The following is an 18,006-nucleotide window of genomic DNA, read 5'->3' as shown; positions in this document are numbered from 1 at the left end:
GCGCAACCCTTGAGTTCAGCCACTCATGCCAGGAGTCAGCCTCCTCCACCCATGCGCCTACCTTCTGCTACTTCCTTTGATCAGCCTTTGCAGACTGAGCCTCTGGTGTTCCCTCAACAGAGTCTTGAAGAGGAAACCACAACTATTGTTGTTCCAGCTCGTTCTGACTCTGCTGTTCAGCATACCTTACCTCCATTTTCAAACATTATGATAATGGAGGTTATTTGTATTACTTATAAAAATATGTTTGTATTCCTTGCAATATATTTTTAACAATATCGCAAAATATGAATCATGAGTTATGAATGTAAGGTAAATATTATGTTGATATTAAAACCCCATGCAAGCATGCATAAAGCACTCTAGCACTGGTCATGGAATTTCTGAGAAATGTTAAACGCCATGCACACGCTCTGCTTACCTTACAGCATGCTCTACATACAGCATGCTCTGCTTACAGCATGCTCTGCATACAACATGCTCTGCATACAGCATGCTCTGCATACAGCATGCTCTGCATACAACATGCTCTGCATACAGCATGCTCTGCATTCAGCATGCTCTGCATACAACATGCTCTGCATACAGCATGCTCTGCATTCAGCATGCTCTGCATACAACATGCTCTGCATACAGCATACTCTGCATACAGCATGCTCTGCATACAACATGCTCTGCATACAGCATGCTCTGCATTCAGCATGCTCTGCATACAACATGCTCTGCATACAGCATGCTCTGCATTCAGCATGCTCTGCATACAACATGCTCTACATACAGCATGCTCTGCATACAGCATACTCTGCATACAACATGCTCTGCATACCTTACCGCATGCTTCTCAGTCACACATCTTTGGTTGTTGCCAACTCACTAGACTGTCAAGCAGTTTCATAACGTTGCCTTCTAGTCTGCTGCTTTTGCACCAGTGAAACCCTCACTGAGAGAACTTAGCTTTTCTAGGATATGGTCCCTGTAGATGAGAAAGTTCTTTTCTCCCTCCTTCTGATATTCCCTTGAGGACTCTGTCATTTGGAGGGAGCCTTTAGCTGCGTAGCCTCCTATGGACTTTTATTTAAGCATAACATGCTTCCAGGGAAGGTAATGGTTCCACTTCAGTCGCTAATCCCGTCTGTTACCACACCTGCTCCCATAGACCTTGAGCTGTGTTGCAAGACATGCAGTCCAAGCTTAGTCCTTGTTAGAGGATTTTTTGTTTACGGAGTCAATGTGTCACGGGGAAGACGTTCAACAACCAGCAGAAGTGACTTGTTGTGACGCAGTGCGGCGACCTCAGCAACCGATAGGAGTTGTCTGTACGACCCAGACAGTCTAGACAGATTCGGGTTGTCACTGTACTTCCTCGCTTGCCCATGGTTGACAGTTCACAGACTGTGCAGCAGTACCATGATCTTGTGTCCGGCTCCGTCAGACGACTGGCTTTTAAGAGCTCCCACAAGTCGTCGCTGTCTGGAGATTCTCAGATGGACTATGGATCTGACCAAGGAACTGGGCCTCCTGGTCAATTTTGAGGAGTCTCAGCTCGTCCCATCCCAGACCATTGTCTCCTTGGGTATGGATCTTCAGAGTCGAGCTTTTCGGGCTTTTCCGTCGGCCCCAAGGATCTTCCAAGCCCTAGAATGCATCCAGAGCATGCTGAGAAGGAACCGATGCTCAGTCAGGTAGTGGATGAGTCTAACAGGGACACTTTCATCGCTGGCCCTGTTCATCGTGTTAGGGAGACTCCACCTCCCCCCCCTTCAGTATCATCTAGCTGCTCACTGGATAAAGGACATGACGCTAGAGACGGTCTCAGTTCCTGTTTCCGAAGAGAGGAGGTCTTCTCTCGCGTGGTGTAAGAACAGCTTTCTTCTCAAGGAAGTCTACCTTTGGCTGTTCAGAAACACGACCGCCGTCTCCTCTCGGACGCATCAGACACGGGCTGGGGTGCGACTTTGGACGGACAAGAATGCTCGGGAACATGGAATCAGGAGCAAAGGACACTTCACATCAATTGCAAGGAGTTGTTGGCGGTTATTCTGGCCTTGATAAACTTCAAGTCCCTCCAGCTTAACAAAGTGGTGGAGGTGGACTCTGACAACACCACAGCCCTGGCTTACATCTTCAAGCAGGGAGGGACTCTTTCGTGGAAGTTGTTCTAGATCGCAAGGGACCTACTCATCTGGTCTAAAGATCGAAGGCTAACTGGTAACGAGGTTCATTCAGGGCGGTATGAATGTCATAGCAGATCACCTCAGCCGGAAGGGTCAGGTCATCCCCACAGAGTGGACCCTTCTCAAGAATGTTTGCAGCAGACTTTGGGCCCTGTGGGGTCAGCCAACCATAGATCTGTTCGCTACCTCGATAACCTAGAGACTCCTGTTGTATTGTTCTCCGATTCCAGACCCAGCAGCAGTTCACGTGGATGCTTTTCTGCTGGATTGGTTCCATCTCGACCTGTATGCATTCCCGCCGTTCAAGATTGTCAACAGGGTACTTCAGAAGTTCTCCTCTCACAAAGGGACACGGCTGACGTTGGTTGGCTCCGCTCTGGCCCGCGAGAGAATGGTTCTTAGAGGTACTGCAATGGCTGGTCGACATTCCCAGGACTCTTCCTCTAGGAGTGAACCTTCTAAGTCTACCTCACGTAAAGAAGGTACACCCAATCCTCCACGCTCTTCGTCTGACTGCCTTCAGACTTTCGAAAGACTCTCAAGAGCTAGGGGCTTTTCGAAGGAGGCAGCCAGAGCGATTGCCAAAGCAAGGAGAACATCCACTCTCAGAATCTATCAGTCTCAAGGGGAAGTCTTCCGTAGCTGGTACAAGACCAATGCAGTTTCCTCAACCAGTACCACTGTAACCCAGATTGCTGACTTCCTGTTATATCTAAGGAAAGTAAGATCCCTTTCAGCTCCTACGATCAAGGGTTACAGAAGTATGTTGGCAGCGGTTTTCCGCCACAGAGGCTTGGATCTTTCCACCAACAAAGATCTACAGGACCTCCCTAGGTCTTTTGAGACCTCAAAGGAACGTCGGTTGTCCACTCCAGGCTGGAATCTAGACGTGGTCCTAAGGTTCCTTATGTCATCAAGATTTGAACCTCTCCAATCAGCCTCTTTTTAGGACCTCACATTAAAAACTCTTTTCCTAGTGTGCTTGACAACAGCTAAAAGAGTAAGTGAGATCCACGCCTTCAGCAGGATCATTGTTTTCACATCTGAAACGGCTACATGTTCCTTGCAGCTCGGTTTTTGCTAAACGAGCTTCCTTCACGTCCTTGGCCTAAGTCGTTTGAGATCCCAAGCCTGTCCAACTTGGTGGGGAATGAACTGAAGAGAGTACTTTGCCCAGTTAGAGCTCTTAGGTACTATCTAAAAAGGTCTTAACCTTTACAAGGACAATCAGAAGCCTTATAGTGTGCTATCAAGAAACCTTCTTTTCCAAGTTCTAAGAACTCAGTTTCTTACTATTCAGGCTTCTGATTAGAGAAACACATTCTCATCTGAAGGAAGAAGACCTTGCTTTGCTGAAGGTAAGGACACATGAAGTGGGAGCTGTGGCTACTTCAGTGGCCTTCAAACAGAGCCATTCTCTGCAGAGTGTTATGGATGCAACCTATTGGAGAAGCAAGTCAGTGTTCGCATCATTCTATCTCAAAGATGTCCAGTCTCTTTACGAGTACTGCTACACCCTGGGACCATTCGTAGCAACGAATGCAGTAGTAGGCGAGGGCTCAGCCACTACATTCCCATAATCCCATAACCTTTTAACCTTTCTCTTGAATACTTTTTATGGGTTGTACGGTCGGCTAAGAAGCCTTCCACATCCTTGTTGATTTGGCGGGTGGTCAATTCTTTCTTGAGAAGCGCCGAGGTTAAAGGTTGTGATGAGGTCCTTTAGTATGGGTTGCAGCCCTGTATACTTTAGCACCTTTGAGTTGATTCAGCCTTCCAAGAGGAACGCTGCGCTCAGTAAGGAAGACGATCTTATTAAAGGCAGAGTAACGGTTCAAGTCGACTTCCTTACCAGGTACTTATTATTTCATTGTTATTGTGGATAACTGATTATATGAAATACGGGATACTTAGCTATCCTTTAGTCTTGTACACTGGTTTTTTCTCCCACCCCCCTGGGTGTGAATCAGCTACATGATTATCTGGTAAGTTTAATATTGAAAAATGTTATTTTCATTAGTAAAATAAATTTTTGAATATACTTACCCGATAATCATGATTTAATTGACCCACCCTTCCTCCCCATAGAGAACCAGTGGACCGAGGAAAAAGTGAGGTGGCGTCAACAACAAGTACTGTAGTACCTGGCCACAGGTGGCGCTTGTGAGTACACCCCCTTCTAGTATAGTGATAGCTGGCGTATCCCTCCCGTAGAATTCTGTCGGGCAACGGAGTTGACAGCTACATGATTATCGGGTAAGTATATTCAAAAATTTATTTTACTAATGAAAATAACATTATATATATATACATATACATACAGTATACATATACATATACACATACATACATACATACATACATACATACATACAATAATTTCAATAAGCCTCAAATTTTTAATACTGTAATCTAACATGTTGCTGGTGTTATTCAATGTGGCTTTTGAATGTGCATATTTTTCAGAGAAACTTGACCCTATGTCACCAGAAATAACTGATGAGGAAAGAAAACGACTCCTAGACTTCAGGCATTCAAAAATAAAACGAAGGATGAAATCTGAATTATACAATTGGAAACCTATTAGTTATAATGATTACAAGTAAGTAAGAAGATATGTACTGTAGTTTATTATGGCCATCTACCATCAAGGAAAGGGAAATAGATTTTAGTTACAGTTATTAACCTTTAACAGTTCATTTGGTGTAATGACTTTAACCCTCAGCGGGTACAATGACAGTTGGCGTGTCATCTGTTTAAGTAGCTATATATAAAATTTGTCCTGTTTTCTTATGTCATTTTCAGTTTCTATCTTTATTCCTTTGTTAGTTATGCTACGAAATGTCAAAATAAGTAGGTTGACAATTGATTTCATTGCTCACCGTAAAAGAGTTTGCAAGTCACGAGCCTGACAATGAGAGTATTTCGGCTGGGATCACCAGAGTGTCAATTAGATAATTTTACAGTGGCACAGTAATGATGGGGTTAATTTTAAATTCATGTTTAATGTCTATTTGTGGTTGCTAAGTTTTAGAATTTACTTGCTTACTTTCCATCTTGTGTGTACTTAACACCTTTGGTATTGCAATTAAATATATTTATATGTATATATACAGTATATGTATAAATCACATTATTATTATTATTATTACTAGCCAAGCTACAACCCTAGTTGGAAAAGCAAGATGCTATAAGCCCAAGGGCCCCAATAGGAAAAAGTAGCCCAGTGAGGTAAGGAAATAAGGAAATAAATACATAATGAGAACAAATTAACAATAAATCATTCTAAAAACAGTAACAACATCAAAACAGATATGTCCTATATAAACTATCAACAATGTCAAAAACAGATATGTCATATATAAACTATAAAAAGACTCATGTCATCCTGGTCAACATAAAAACATTTGCTCCAACTTTGAACTTTTGAAGTTCTACTCATGCAACTACCCGATTAGGAAGATCATTCCACAATTTGGTAACAGCTGGAATAAAACTTCTAGAAAACACTTTAGTATTGAGCCTCATGATAGAGAAGGCCTGGGTATTAGAATTAACTGCCTGCCTAGTATTACGAACAGGATAGAATTGTCCAGGGAGATGTGAAGGTAAAGGATGGTCAGAGTTATGAAATATCTTATGCAACATGCATAATGAACTAATTGAACGATGGTGCCAACGATTAATATCTAGATCAGGAATAAGAAATTTAATAGACCGTAAGTTTCAGTCCAACAAATTAAGATGAGAATCAGCAGCTGAAGACCAGACAGGAGAACAATACTCAAAACAAGGTAGAATGAAAGAATTAAAACACTTCAGAATAGATTGATCACCGAAAATCTTAGACTTTCTCAATAAGCCAATTTTTTGTGCAATGGAAGGAGACAGACCTAATGTGTTTCTCAAAAGTAAATTTGCTGTCGAGAATCACACCTAAAATTTTAAGAGTCATACAAATTTAAAGAAACATTATCAATACTGAGATCCGGATGTTGAGGAGCCTTGACCTACTTACAAACATACTTGAGTTTTGTTAGGATTCATCTTCATACCCCATAATTTGCACCATGCACTAATTTTAGCTAAATCTCTATTAAGGTATTCACCAACCCCAGATCTACATTCAGGGGATGGAATTGATGCAAAGAGAGTAGCATCATCTGCATATGCAACAAACTTGTTTTCTAGGCCAAACCACATGTCATGTGTATATAGTATGAAAAGTAATGGTCCAAGAACACTACCCCGGGGAACACCAGATATCACATTCCTATACTCACTTTGGTGCCCATCAACAACAACTCTTTGAGATCTATTACTTAAAAAATCAATAAAAATGCTAAGAAACAACCCACCCATTCCCAACTGTTTCAGTTTGAAAACAAGGGCCTCATGATTAACACGGTCAAAGGCAGCACTAAAATCAAGGCCAATCATACGAACTTCCTGACCACAATCAAGGGATATCTGTACAGCATTGGAGACTGTAAGAAGGACATCACATGCTCCAAGGCCTTTACGAAAACCAAATGGCAAACCAGGGAATAGATGATTACCTTCAGCAAACCCACCAAAACGCTTTGCCCAAAGACGTTCAAAAACTTTAGATGATATGGGAGTTATGGAAATTGGGCAGTAATCAGTGGGACTTGAGCTACCACAAACACATTTACATAGAGGAGTAACATTACCAATTCTGTAACAAGTGCTAAAAGCTCCTCTTTTTGCTAACTTGTCCAAAATAACATAACTTTGGAGCTAAGAAATCTGCTGTCTTCACAAAAAACAAAGGAAAAATACCATTTTGGTTCACACCCCCACAAGCATCAAGCTCCATCAACAGAGCTTTAATTTCACGAGATCAAAAAGCTAATCTGGTTTGTTTAGCCTCAGGAAAACATGAATGAGGAAGTTCAAGTTTTTCATTACTCTGCCCACTGTCAAAAACATCAGCCAAAAGGGCTGCCACCTCCTTTGGACAGCGAGTGACCGAGCCATCTGGTTCAAGCAAAGGAGGAACCATTGCACCCACACCAAAGATTGCAGATTTAATAGTAGACCACCATTTATGTTCCTGAGTTGTACCAGAAATGGTTTCTTTTATGGTTAAATTGTATTCCTTTTCAGTTGAGGTATATCATATACATTACTCCCTCATTTGCTGGGATCAAGTTCCCTGTTCCCAACTTTATACCCTCCTTTTATCGCAAATTCTGCAACCAACAGGTGGCCCAAATCTCAGTGGATAATAAAAAAGATGGTATACTTTACATATGTAATAAACTGGTAGCATCACGTGTATGTCCCAATCTATTTGTATTATTATTATTACTTGCTAGGCTACAACCCCAGTTGGAAAAGCAGGATGCTATAAGCCCAGGGGCCCCAACAGGGAAAATAGCCCAGTGAGGAAAGGAAAAAGGAAAATAGAATATTTTAAGAGTAACAACATTAAAATAAATAATTCCTATATAAACTGTATAAATTTTAACAAAACAAGAGGAAAAGAAATAACAAAATAGTTTGCTCAAGTATACTCTCAAGCAAGAGTACTCAACACAAGACAGTGGAAGACCATGGTACAGAGGCTATGGCACTACCCAAGACTAGAGAACAATGGTTTGATTTTGGATTGTCCTTCTCCTATAAGAGCTGCTTACCATAGCTAAACATTCATCTCTAAATATTCACCCAATCTTCTTGATAGGTGGTTCACTTTACCATAAAATGGGAACTTAGCTTGGGTATAGACTGACGTCACCCTAAAAGTAACTGCTTCAGTGTGATGACATCTTTTGTAAATGTAAAAATGTTTATGTAAGAACTGATAATTAAAAATGCTTGATAGGTTTAATGGGTATACTGTAAGTCATTTCAGTTCCAACAGTTCACCTACAAATTATGTTTTACAGTTATGGAGGGAAAGAAAATATTGTAAAAAATAAGTTTGCTTTGAAATGTATTTATTTTTACTGAAATTATAAAAATCAAGCAGAGCACAATTTTAGAAAACATTCCTATAATTCTAATTCATCTAAAGATTGTGTGCTATACCATATGAATATTGAAAACTACTTTCGTTAACATTATCGGAAACAATTTTCTTTATTCTTATGTCCAAATCAAGGTACTTTTTTAACCAGGGGTGGCCAGACTTTCAGACTCCGAGAACTCTGAAACTCTTACGATCTACTATACTGCATAATTACATATTATCATGTGGAATATTTTCTTCAAATAGTGCCATAGTATTATAAAACTTTAGTACAATTGGCTCACACACATCTATCTAGTTACCAAGGCACTTCCCCAATTTTGGGGGTAGCCGACATAAAAAAGCAAAAACAAAAGGGGACTTTTCTTCTCTTTGCTCCTCCCAGCCTGGCGAGGGATTCGGCCGAGTTTGGTTGGTATTGTTAGATTGCCACAGCCCACGCTCCCTGATTATCCACCACAATGAAGCTTCATATGCCGAATTCACTACTACTGCTACCTCAGCGGAGGAAGAAGGAGGGCCTACTGGAACTGCGTCACAATCGCTCGCCATTCATTCCTATTTCTATCAAGCTCTTTTGCCTCTCACATTTATCCTCCTATCTCCCCGAGCTTTCTTCACTCCATCTATCCACTCAAACCTTGGGTTTCCTCTTGTACTTCTCCCATCAACTCTTTCATTCATCACCTTCTTCAGCAGACAGCCATTTTCCATTCTTTTTACTTGGCCAAAGCATCTCACATTCATATCCACTTTAGCTGCTAAATTATATTGTACACCCGTTCTCACCCTCACTACTTCGTTCCTAACCCTATCTACTCAAGATACACCAGCCATACTCCTCAGACACTTCATCTCGAATACATTCAATTTCTGTCTCTCTCTCTCTCACTTTCATTCCCCGCAACTCCGATCCATACATCACAGCTGGTACAATCACTTTCTCATTCCTACCCTTCTGTTCTTTACTACTTCCTTCGCTGCCCCCAACACTTTACATCCTTCATTCATTCTGACGTACATCTACTTCCACTCCATCATTTCCAGCAACAACAGACCCCTAGTACTTAAACAAATCTACTTCCTCAAATAACTCTCCATTCAACATGACATTCAACCTAGCACCACCCTCCCGTCTCGTGCATCTCATAACCTTACTCTTACCCACATTAACTCTCAACTTCCTTCTCTCATACACCATTCCAAACTCTGTCTCTAATCTACCCAGCATCTCCGAGTCTACAACCAGTACAGTATCATCCGCAAACAACAGCTGATTGACCTCCCACTCAGGGTCACTCGTCTACCAGTTTCAATCCTCGACCAACCACTCGAGCAATCACCTCTCTCATAACTCCATCAGCAAACAAATTGAACAACCATGGCGACATACATCACACATCCTTGTCTCGGCTCCCTTCTCACTGGAAACCACTCAATCTCTTCATTTCCTATCCTAACACATGCTTTGCTGCCTATTTAGAAACTTTTCACTGCTTGCAACAACCTTCCACCAATTCCATATAACCTCATCACATTCCACATTGCCTCCCTATCAACTCTTATCATAAGGTTTCTCTAGACCTATAAACGCAACATACACCTCCTTGCCTTTTGCTAAATTTTTTCTTGCATATCTGCCTAACTGTAAAAATCTGATCCATACATCCCCCTCCTCTTATAAAACCACCCTGTACTTCTAAGATTGCCTCCTCGTCTTTGTTACCTCGACGATTATTCTGGCAGACTTGGTGGCGACCCTTCTTCGACACCCAGATAGGCTACTCGAGTTTTGTCAGGATCTGGAAATCGTGATAAATATCGATAAGTCATCACTCCATCCGTCTCAAATACGGGTGTACCCAAGTATGATAATCGACACCAATCTTCAGAAATTCTTTCCATCAGACGACAGAGTACATAGGCTGAAGTACGTGGCAAGCCCCTACCTTAGACGAGAAGAGCTCCCAGCCTAACAGTGGTTGTGTCTTCTAGGTCACCTGGCATCCTGGGTCCATCTAGTGCCCAACGGTTGCCTCAAGGTTCAATCTCTTCAGTGGCAACTGGAATCCAGTTGGAGCCAGCACACCAGCTCCTTGTATACTCTTGTTCCCATGGGACAAGAGCAGAGGACAGATCTTCAGTGGTGGGTAACAGAGAAAAAGCTCCACAGAGGGACAGACCTTCTCGTCTCTCCCCCGGAATTGATGCTCTCTACAGACTCGTCAAAAGAAGGGTGCGGGGCCCCACTTGCTGCACCGCATGGCCTCCGTGCTATGGTCCAAGTCAGAAAGGTACCTGTACATAAATCTCCTAGAGATGAGAGCAGTTTTTCTAGCTTTTCAAGAGTTCCAAAAATTCTTGGCAGGTCACTCTGTGGTGTTGATGAGCGACAACACCACAGTAGTGGCATACATAAACAAACAAGGCAGTACCCTTTCACAGCCTCTATGCCATCTAGCAGTAGAGATTCTACGATGGACAGAAGAAAATTTGGTGTCCCTATCAGCGCGCTTCATTCCAGACAAAAGGAATGTGCTCGCAGACAATCTGAGCAGTGTGACTCAGATAGTGGGCTCCGAATGGTTTTTGAATCATATGATAGCCAACAAATTCCTGACTTATTGGGGTTCCCCAAGTGTGAATCTGTTTGTGACGTCCTTGAACTTCAGGCTCCTGCTTTATTGTTCCCCAGTCATGGATCCTCAGGCTTTGTGACAAGATGCATTCCAACAATGGTGGGACAACATCAACGTATGCGCCTTTCCCCCTTTCAGTCTGATGAGAAGGATTCTTAACAAGACCAGAGCATCCAACAACCTATTCATGATGCTCATAGCTCCACTATGACGTCACGCAGAATGGTTCCCAGACCTTCTGCAGCTCCTGATAGAGCTACCGAGGAAACTCCATTCACGACCAGTCTACTTAGACAACTACACGTGAACATCTTTCACAAAGCAGTAGCTTCCCGATGTTTTCACGCCTGGAGACAATTATAGTCAGAAAGGTACCTGTACATAAATCTCCTAGAGATGAGAGCAGTTTTTCTAGCTTTTCAAGAGTTCCAAAAATTCTTGGCAGGTCACTCTGTGGTGTTGATGAGCGACAACACCACAGTAGTGGCATACATAAACAAACAAGGCAGTACCCTTTCACAGCCTCTATGCCATCTAGCAGTAGAGATTCTACGATGGACAGAGGAAAATTTGGTGTCCCTATCAGCGCGCTTCATTCCAGACAAAAGGAATGTGCTCGCAGACAATCTGAGCAGTGTGACTCAGATAGTGGGCTCCGAATGGTTTTTGAATCATATGATAGCCAACAAATTCCTGACTTATTGGGGTTCCCCAAGTGTGAATCTGTTTGTGACGTCCTTGAACTTCAGGCTCCTGCTTTATTGTTCCCCAGTCATGGATCCTCAGGCTTTGTGACAAGATGCATTCCAACAATGGTGGGACAACATCAACGTATGCGCCTTTCCCCCTTTCAGTCTGATGAGAAGGATTCTTAACAAGACCAGAGCATCCAACAACCTATTCATGATGTTCATAGCTCCACTATGACGTCACGCAGAATGGTTCCCAGACCTTCTGCAGCTCCTGATAGAGCTACCGAGGAAACTCCATTCACGACCAGTCTACTTAGACAACTACACGTGAACATCTTTCACAAAGCAGTAGCTTCCCGATGTTTTCACGCCTGGAGACAATTATAGTCCTATTATATGCAGTTCTTTACTTTATATCTAGATAGGTTTCCATGCTGCAGATTTGGGAATTTTTGTAAATACAACAGTGTGTTGTACAGTACTGTATACAGTAATATATGGTGCTGTAATTTTACATTAACTCTGCATTCCTTATTTTTTCCGCAAAATCTTTTTGATTCTTTTAAAGAATTTTTAATGTTATAAATTTTCATTAGAAGAGTTTAAATTATGTTATGCACAAACAATTTCCTTGCACAGTACTGTGTATTTATTGCTTGGCAACATTCCCAAATTTTAGTCATAGGACAATAATTTTGCTAAATTCATTGAGTCAATGGACACTACCTAAATTTACTTAAAATGGGAGTACATTATTTGAGAGCATCAAGTGTTATCAGTATTATTAGAGCTATATCAATTGTTGTTGACATTTCCTATTCGTAAACTGTTTTAAATCACAGTATTATAGTAATTTCCTTTGCCCAATTTACAGCTCAGCTTCATACCTTGCGAGTCGAGTATGCCCAGACTATGCAGCACTTGTCAAAGTGTTAACAGAGATTAAGAAGAGGGATGGGCAGTTTTCTCCTGTGACTATGATTGATTTTGGATCTGGAGTTGGAACAGGAATGTGGTAGGTATTGAATATGAATACTACAGTAAATATTGTTTGTCTTGTAATTTTATTTCAGGATTCCCATCCTAATTTTGTTAAGTACTTATTAAGAAAAATATTTTATGATTTTAAATTGCTGGAAATTGTTATCCATAACTAGCGTTTATTCTGGAACAAGGCTAAAAGATTGTTAAGGGGCCTGGCTGGAATGCCAATGTATGGGGGTATAGGAAGAAAAACACAAAATCCTGAAAAAGTTCACTGAGCTTCGTATGGCAATGGAGAATGCCTGTACGAAATATTTTGTCAAAATTCCTCTTACTTTCATAGTTACAGGGTAATTAGTAAACGTAACTCAATAAACCCAAAACAATGTTCACTATCCTAACACATGCTTTGCTGCCTATTTAGAAACTTCACTGCTTGCAACAATCTTCCACCAATTCCATATAACCTCATCACATTCCACATCGCCTCCCTATCAACTCTATCATAAGCTTTCTCCATTGCAGTGTTGCAGTGTTGTTGAAGTTAAATGCATAAATTGTGTGAGAAAGAACTATGATGACACAAAACATAAATCCTATGATAGAGTAAACTGCGAAGTTTATAAACAAGAAATAACAAGAGCCAGAAACAATACTGACCATGGCTTCGATTAAGAAAATATCATGTAATCTAATAAATATACAATCCATTGGCAATAAAACTCATATCATTAAGGAAGTCGTAAGTGATCAAGATGTGGATATTTGCTTATTAACTGAAACTTGGTTGAGTGGTAATGTGAGTGACAGATCGAAAATAAATGAAATGACACCTAAATTTTATAACTTTTATCATGAACCAAGAGAAGACAAAAGAGGTGGTGGCATTGGAATCTTAATTAAGAAATCATATAAAGTTACAGTAAGAAATCATCTCATAGTTAATTCATTTGAATATATGAATATCAAAATTTTATCTTGAAATGTAAATCTGCAAATAGTTATACTCTATAGACCACCGAGCAAAAGCAAATGAATGTTTCTAGATGAATTTAATAACTTACTAGGTACATTGAATGACAATCGAAATATAGTTATATGTGGTGATTTCAACCTACATCTTGATAACAGAGTAGACCCATATGTCAATGAATTTAGAGAATTGATTGACAACCACGACCTTGAAAACATAGTGTCTGAACCAACAGCTCAGTCTGACCATATACTAGATCTACTTATAGTAAATAAAAACAACAACATCATACTAAATATGGAGATTGAACCTGACTGCTCTATATCCCCAATGCATAAGTTAATGTCTTTTGAAATAGATATTAGAAAAAATAATGCAATACAGAAGGAAATCACATACGGAATTAAGACTAACTTTGATCCAAAAGAGTTCATTGAACAAAGCCTAGAGGATATAAAAGGGATAACACCAGTCTGTAACTGTGAAGAGAAGCACACCCTCGTAGAGAGACAATCCTGTATAAACTGCATTACTGATAGAAGTAAAACTATACTTGCAACTAATTATAATAATAGGTGCCAGGAAATAACAAAAAAAATCACAATTAAAGAAAAATCGAACTGGTTTGATAATGAATTAGATGAAGAGAAAAAAAGAAAAAGAAAATTGGAGGATAAATGGAAAAGAAATAAAAATAATGAAAACTGGCAACATTACAAAGCAGCTAGAAATCGCTACAATTACCTTATCTTAGTTAAAAAAAGGCCTATTATAAAAAAGTGTGCAATGAAAATGACCCACGGAAAATACATAAGAACCTAAAGAAACTATTAGGTCTAAAGACAGAAATAGTATTGCCTGACATAACTAATGATCCTAAATGCCTAGCAAATGATTTTATTGATTATTTTGAAGAAAAAATAAATCAAATCTGCTCCAGTTTTCACAACATCGGCACAACAGAACAAAGGAATACATCAGCAACAGGTGTAAGTAAGCTAAGGGTATTCAAAGAGTTGAATCAGTGTGATTATATGAGAATAATAAAGAAAGTAAAAAAAACCTACTGCGGAAATGACCCATTTCCAATTAACGATGTAAAAGATGCAGAAAATTTCACCAGACTACAAGAGACCTACCGAAACATGGTAAATATGAGTCTAATATAGGCAGTTTTCCCTGATTGTGAAAAAGTTGCATGTATCAAGCCTGTGTATAAAGGAAATGGTGATACAGACAAATTAAGTTCATATAGGCCAATATCAAATCTGTCATATTTTTCAAAAATTATTGAAACTGCAGTACACGAACAAACCTGGAAACATCTGAAAAAATCTAATGCCATACCTGATTATCAATCTGCATACAGAGAATATTACTCCACAGAAACAACAGTGTTAGCGATTAAAAATAACATAACAGAAATTATAACAAATGGCAAGTGTTGCATTCTTGTGATGCTTGATCTAAGTGCAGCATTTGGTACTGTAGAACATACATATCTGATGGAAGACCTTAAAGCTGTGGGCATCGTAGAACGAGCATATGACTGGTTTGTGAGTTATCTTGAAAACCGCAAAGTTAAAGTAGTAATATCAAATGTTGAATCTGAGACAAGAAAACTAACCTCAAGGCAGTGTACTAGGTCCTCTCCTTTTGAAATTTACACGATTGAACTGGCAAATATACTTGAAACTCACAGAGTTAAGTTTAAAATATACGCTGATGATAAACAATTCTATTTCCCAATAGAATCATTTGATGAAGCTAAAAGAAAGATACATGAAATAATGAATGACATTAAGGCTTGGATGTTAACAAAAAAGCTCAAGCTCAATGAAGATAAAAGTGAATGTATTATTTTTGGAAATGAAAAAGATATAAAAAGAATCGAATGCTTCCAAAGAATTGAAATAGGTCAATCGATCATTGACCTAAAGAAATCTGTCAGAAATCTTGGAGTAATCATGGATGATAGACTGACAATGAATGAACATATAAATAATATGGTAAGAAATTGTAACTATCATATTAGAAACATAGCATTTATTAGTAAATACTTAGATGAAAAATCTATGGCTATACTCATTAATCACCACATACTTTCAAGAATTGATTACTGCAACTCACTGTTCTATGGCTTACCAAATTATCAGCTGAAGAAAATTCAGAGAGTACAAGACAGAGCCGCTAAATTAATAAAAGGAATACACAATAGGGAAAGAGTTACCCCTGCACTAATTAAATTACACTGGGTGCCGGTAAAGGCAAGAATTGAATACAAGCTACTCTTACTAACATTTAAGATACTGAACCAAAATGAACCAAAATATCTAAAAGAATGCCTGAACAAACTAGAACTAGAAACAAATGTTAACATAAGACACATGAGTGACAAACATAGGCTATCTGAACCAAGAACAAATAGTAAATTTGGTGAAAGGGCTTTTAGCTACTGTGCGCCTAGACATTATAATAAACTGCCAACTGAAATGAAGGACCTAAAGGAAGCAATTGAATTTAAGAAGAAACTAAAGACATTACCTTTCACAAGATCATATGATTTGGAAGATGCTACAATCAAAGAACTGAATAAGTTATAATGAAAATGTTTCGTTAGATGATGGATATGGACCCGCCCGAGAAGTAGTTCACTCGACTTCAGTGGAGGGTTGGATTTAAACCCAAAACAGGTAAACAAGTAAGACCTATAAACGCAACATACACCTCCTTGCCTTTTGCTAAATTTTTTTCTTGCATATCTGCCTAACTGTAAAAATCTGATCCATACATCCCCTTCCTCTTATAAAACCCCATTGTACTTCTAAGATTGCCTGGCCTTCTTTGTTACCTCGTCTGTTATCGTAAATTTTTTATTTATTAAATTTTAATGTAAAAGAAATTGTGAACAATGGCATTTGTATAGCTTCCACGAGTCACAAGACGATATATTACATGATAAATTACACCATTCGCCCTTCAGTCCTACCACAAACCTCATGAAGAGTATATGTCTGAGTTTGACTGCTGACATTCGCTCATTTTTAAGTTTGTTTTTCTTGTTTTTGGGAAGAATTTTATCATTGCAAAGAGGAAAAGACAATTTTAACATCTTGCTAACATAAGGAAGAAGAAAATTTGCTCTATTAAGAGAGAGAGAGAGAGAGAGAGAGAGAGAGAGAGAGAGAGAGAGAGAGAGAGAGAGAGAGAGAGAGAGAGAGGGGGGGGAAGCTGCCTTGCCTGACAGGAGCCAAAAAAACAAGATATTGAGCAAAAGGATCTTCATTTATGATAAATAACTTTGTTTTTGTTTATCAATATCCAAAAAAGAAAACAAAATTCATAATAATCAGGATTTATTAATATTATCTTTGTAAAATTACAAAGAGAAACTTTGAACGCCCTCTGACATTCACTAATTTTTACGTTTGTGTTTCTCGTTTTCGGCAAGAATTTTATCATTTCAAAGAGGAAAAGATAATTTCAACATCTTGCTAACATAAAGAAGAAGAAAACTCGCTCTGTTAAGAGTTCAGGAGAGGGTAATATTGGTAGTGATACACACACACACACACACACACAGAGGTAGGTCCAAGCATACGTAATTTATGCACAAGGTCTCCAAGTAAACAGGCTTGGAATGGTATTGCCTTCTATGCAACAGCCATCTTCCATGTGCAAACATGCTTATCCATGTAAAGGATTGTCCACAAACCCGTCATCGATTCGCACAAGCTTCAGAAACACAGTCATCCATGCATGCTATCATTCACAAACACGATCATCCACACGCACAAGCTTTTCAAATACTGTCTTCCCTGTGCACGATCATTTACAAACACTATTGTCCAAGCCAGCCACATGCGCGATTACCACCAATCATAAAGGGTTGAGATGTTACGTTCCAGGTTGCCTCCAGTGTACAAATGTTCCATCATAACCACTGAGTTTGACCTGTCGCCACTACACGATCAGTCTTCTCTTGCTTGGTTGAGGGACAACTTATTTGACTGATCTCTCCCTGCATATACATGGGAGGGAAGATAGGACAATCCTGGTGCGTTCGCGAGAGGCCAAGTTTCAGGAGTGTTTCCTTCCCCATGAAAATGTTTCTGTATTCGATTCAGGTATTCACCGCACTTGTAGAACACTATGGGATCAGTCACCTCGTGCTTGTTCTTCAGTGAAATTCAGGTCACAGCACCTCTGTCATCTGCTTCATTCTAGTTTTTTCAGTACTGTACAGGATACTGTGGGGAGGTGGAGAGGATGCAAAGATCATTCTCAGCAATGATCATTCTCATCGCTTGTACAGACTACGAAATCTTCCATTTACAAGCCCCAAGTTTTCCCCATGCTTTTTCCCATTGTGTTTCATCTTCATGGGAATGTTCTGATTGTGTTCTCTCCGGGAAAGACAAGTATCCTCACTCTTGTTTTTCGTGATCGTTGTTTCCCACAGGATCTGTACGATCAGGAACAATGTGATTGGGAATTACAGTGACTTAAACTTGTTCTTGTGATCATTACAGTACTGTTGAGTCAC

At 39.7% G+C, this 18,006-nt stretch overlaps 1 protein-coding gene across 1 annotated transcript in view; it reads left to right on the top strand.

The window, feature by feature from the left end:
• Nucleotides 1-18,006, top strand: part of LOC137657115 (ribosome assembly protein METTL17, mitochondrial) — a 93,837-nt gene that overhangs the window by 73,252 nt on the left and 2,579 nt on the right. The window contains exons 5-6 of the mRNA XM_068391476.1: nucleotides 4,641-4,776; nucleotides 12,378-12,518. Of these exons, the coding sequence (XP_068247577.1) occupies nucleotides 4,641-4,776; nucleotides 12,378-12,518 (277 nt within the window). The remainder of the gene's footprint in view (nucleotides 1-4,640; nucleotides 4,777-12,377; nucleotides 12,519-18,006) is intronic.

The sequence above is a fragment of the Palaemon carinicauda genome, chromosome 18 (assembly GCF_036898095.1).
Source record: "Palaemon carinicauda isolate YSFRI2023 chromosome 18, ASM3689809v2, whole genome shotgun sequence".
NCBI classification, from domain to species: Eukaryota; Metazoa; Arthropoda; class Malacostraca; order Decapoda; family Palaemonidae; genus Palaemon; species Palaemon carinicauda.
This window is presented reverse-complemented; position numbering and strand designations above follow the sequence as displayed.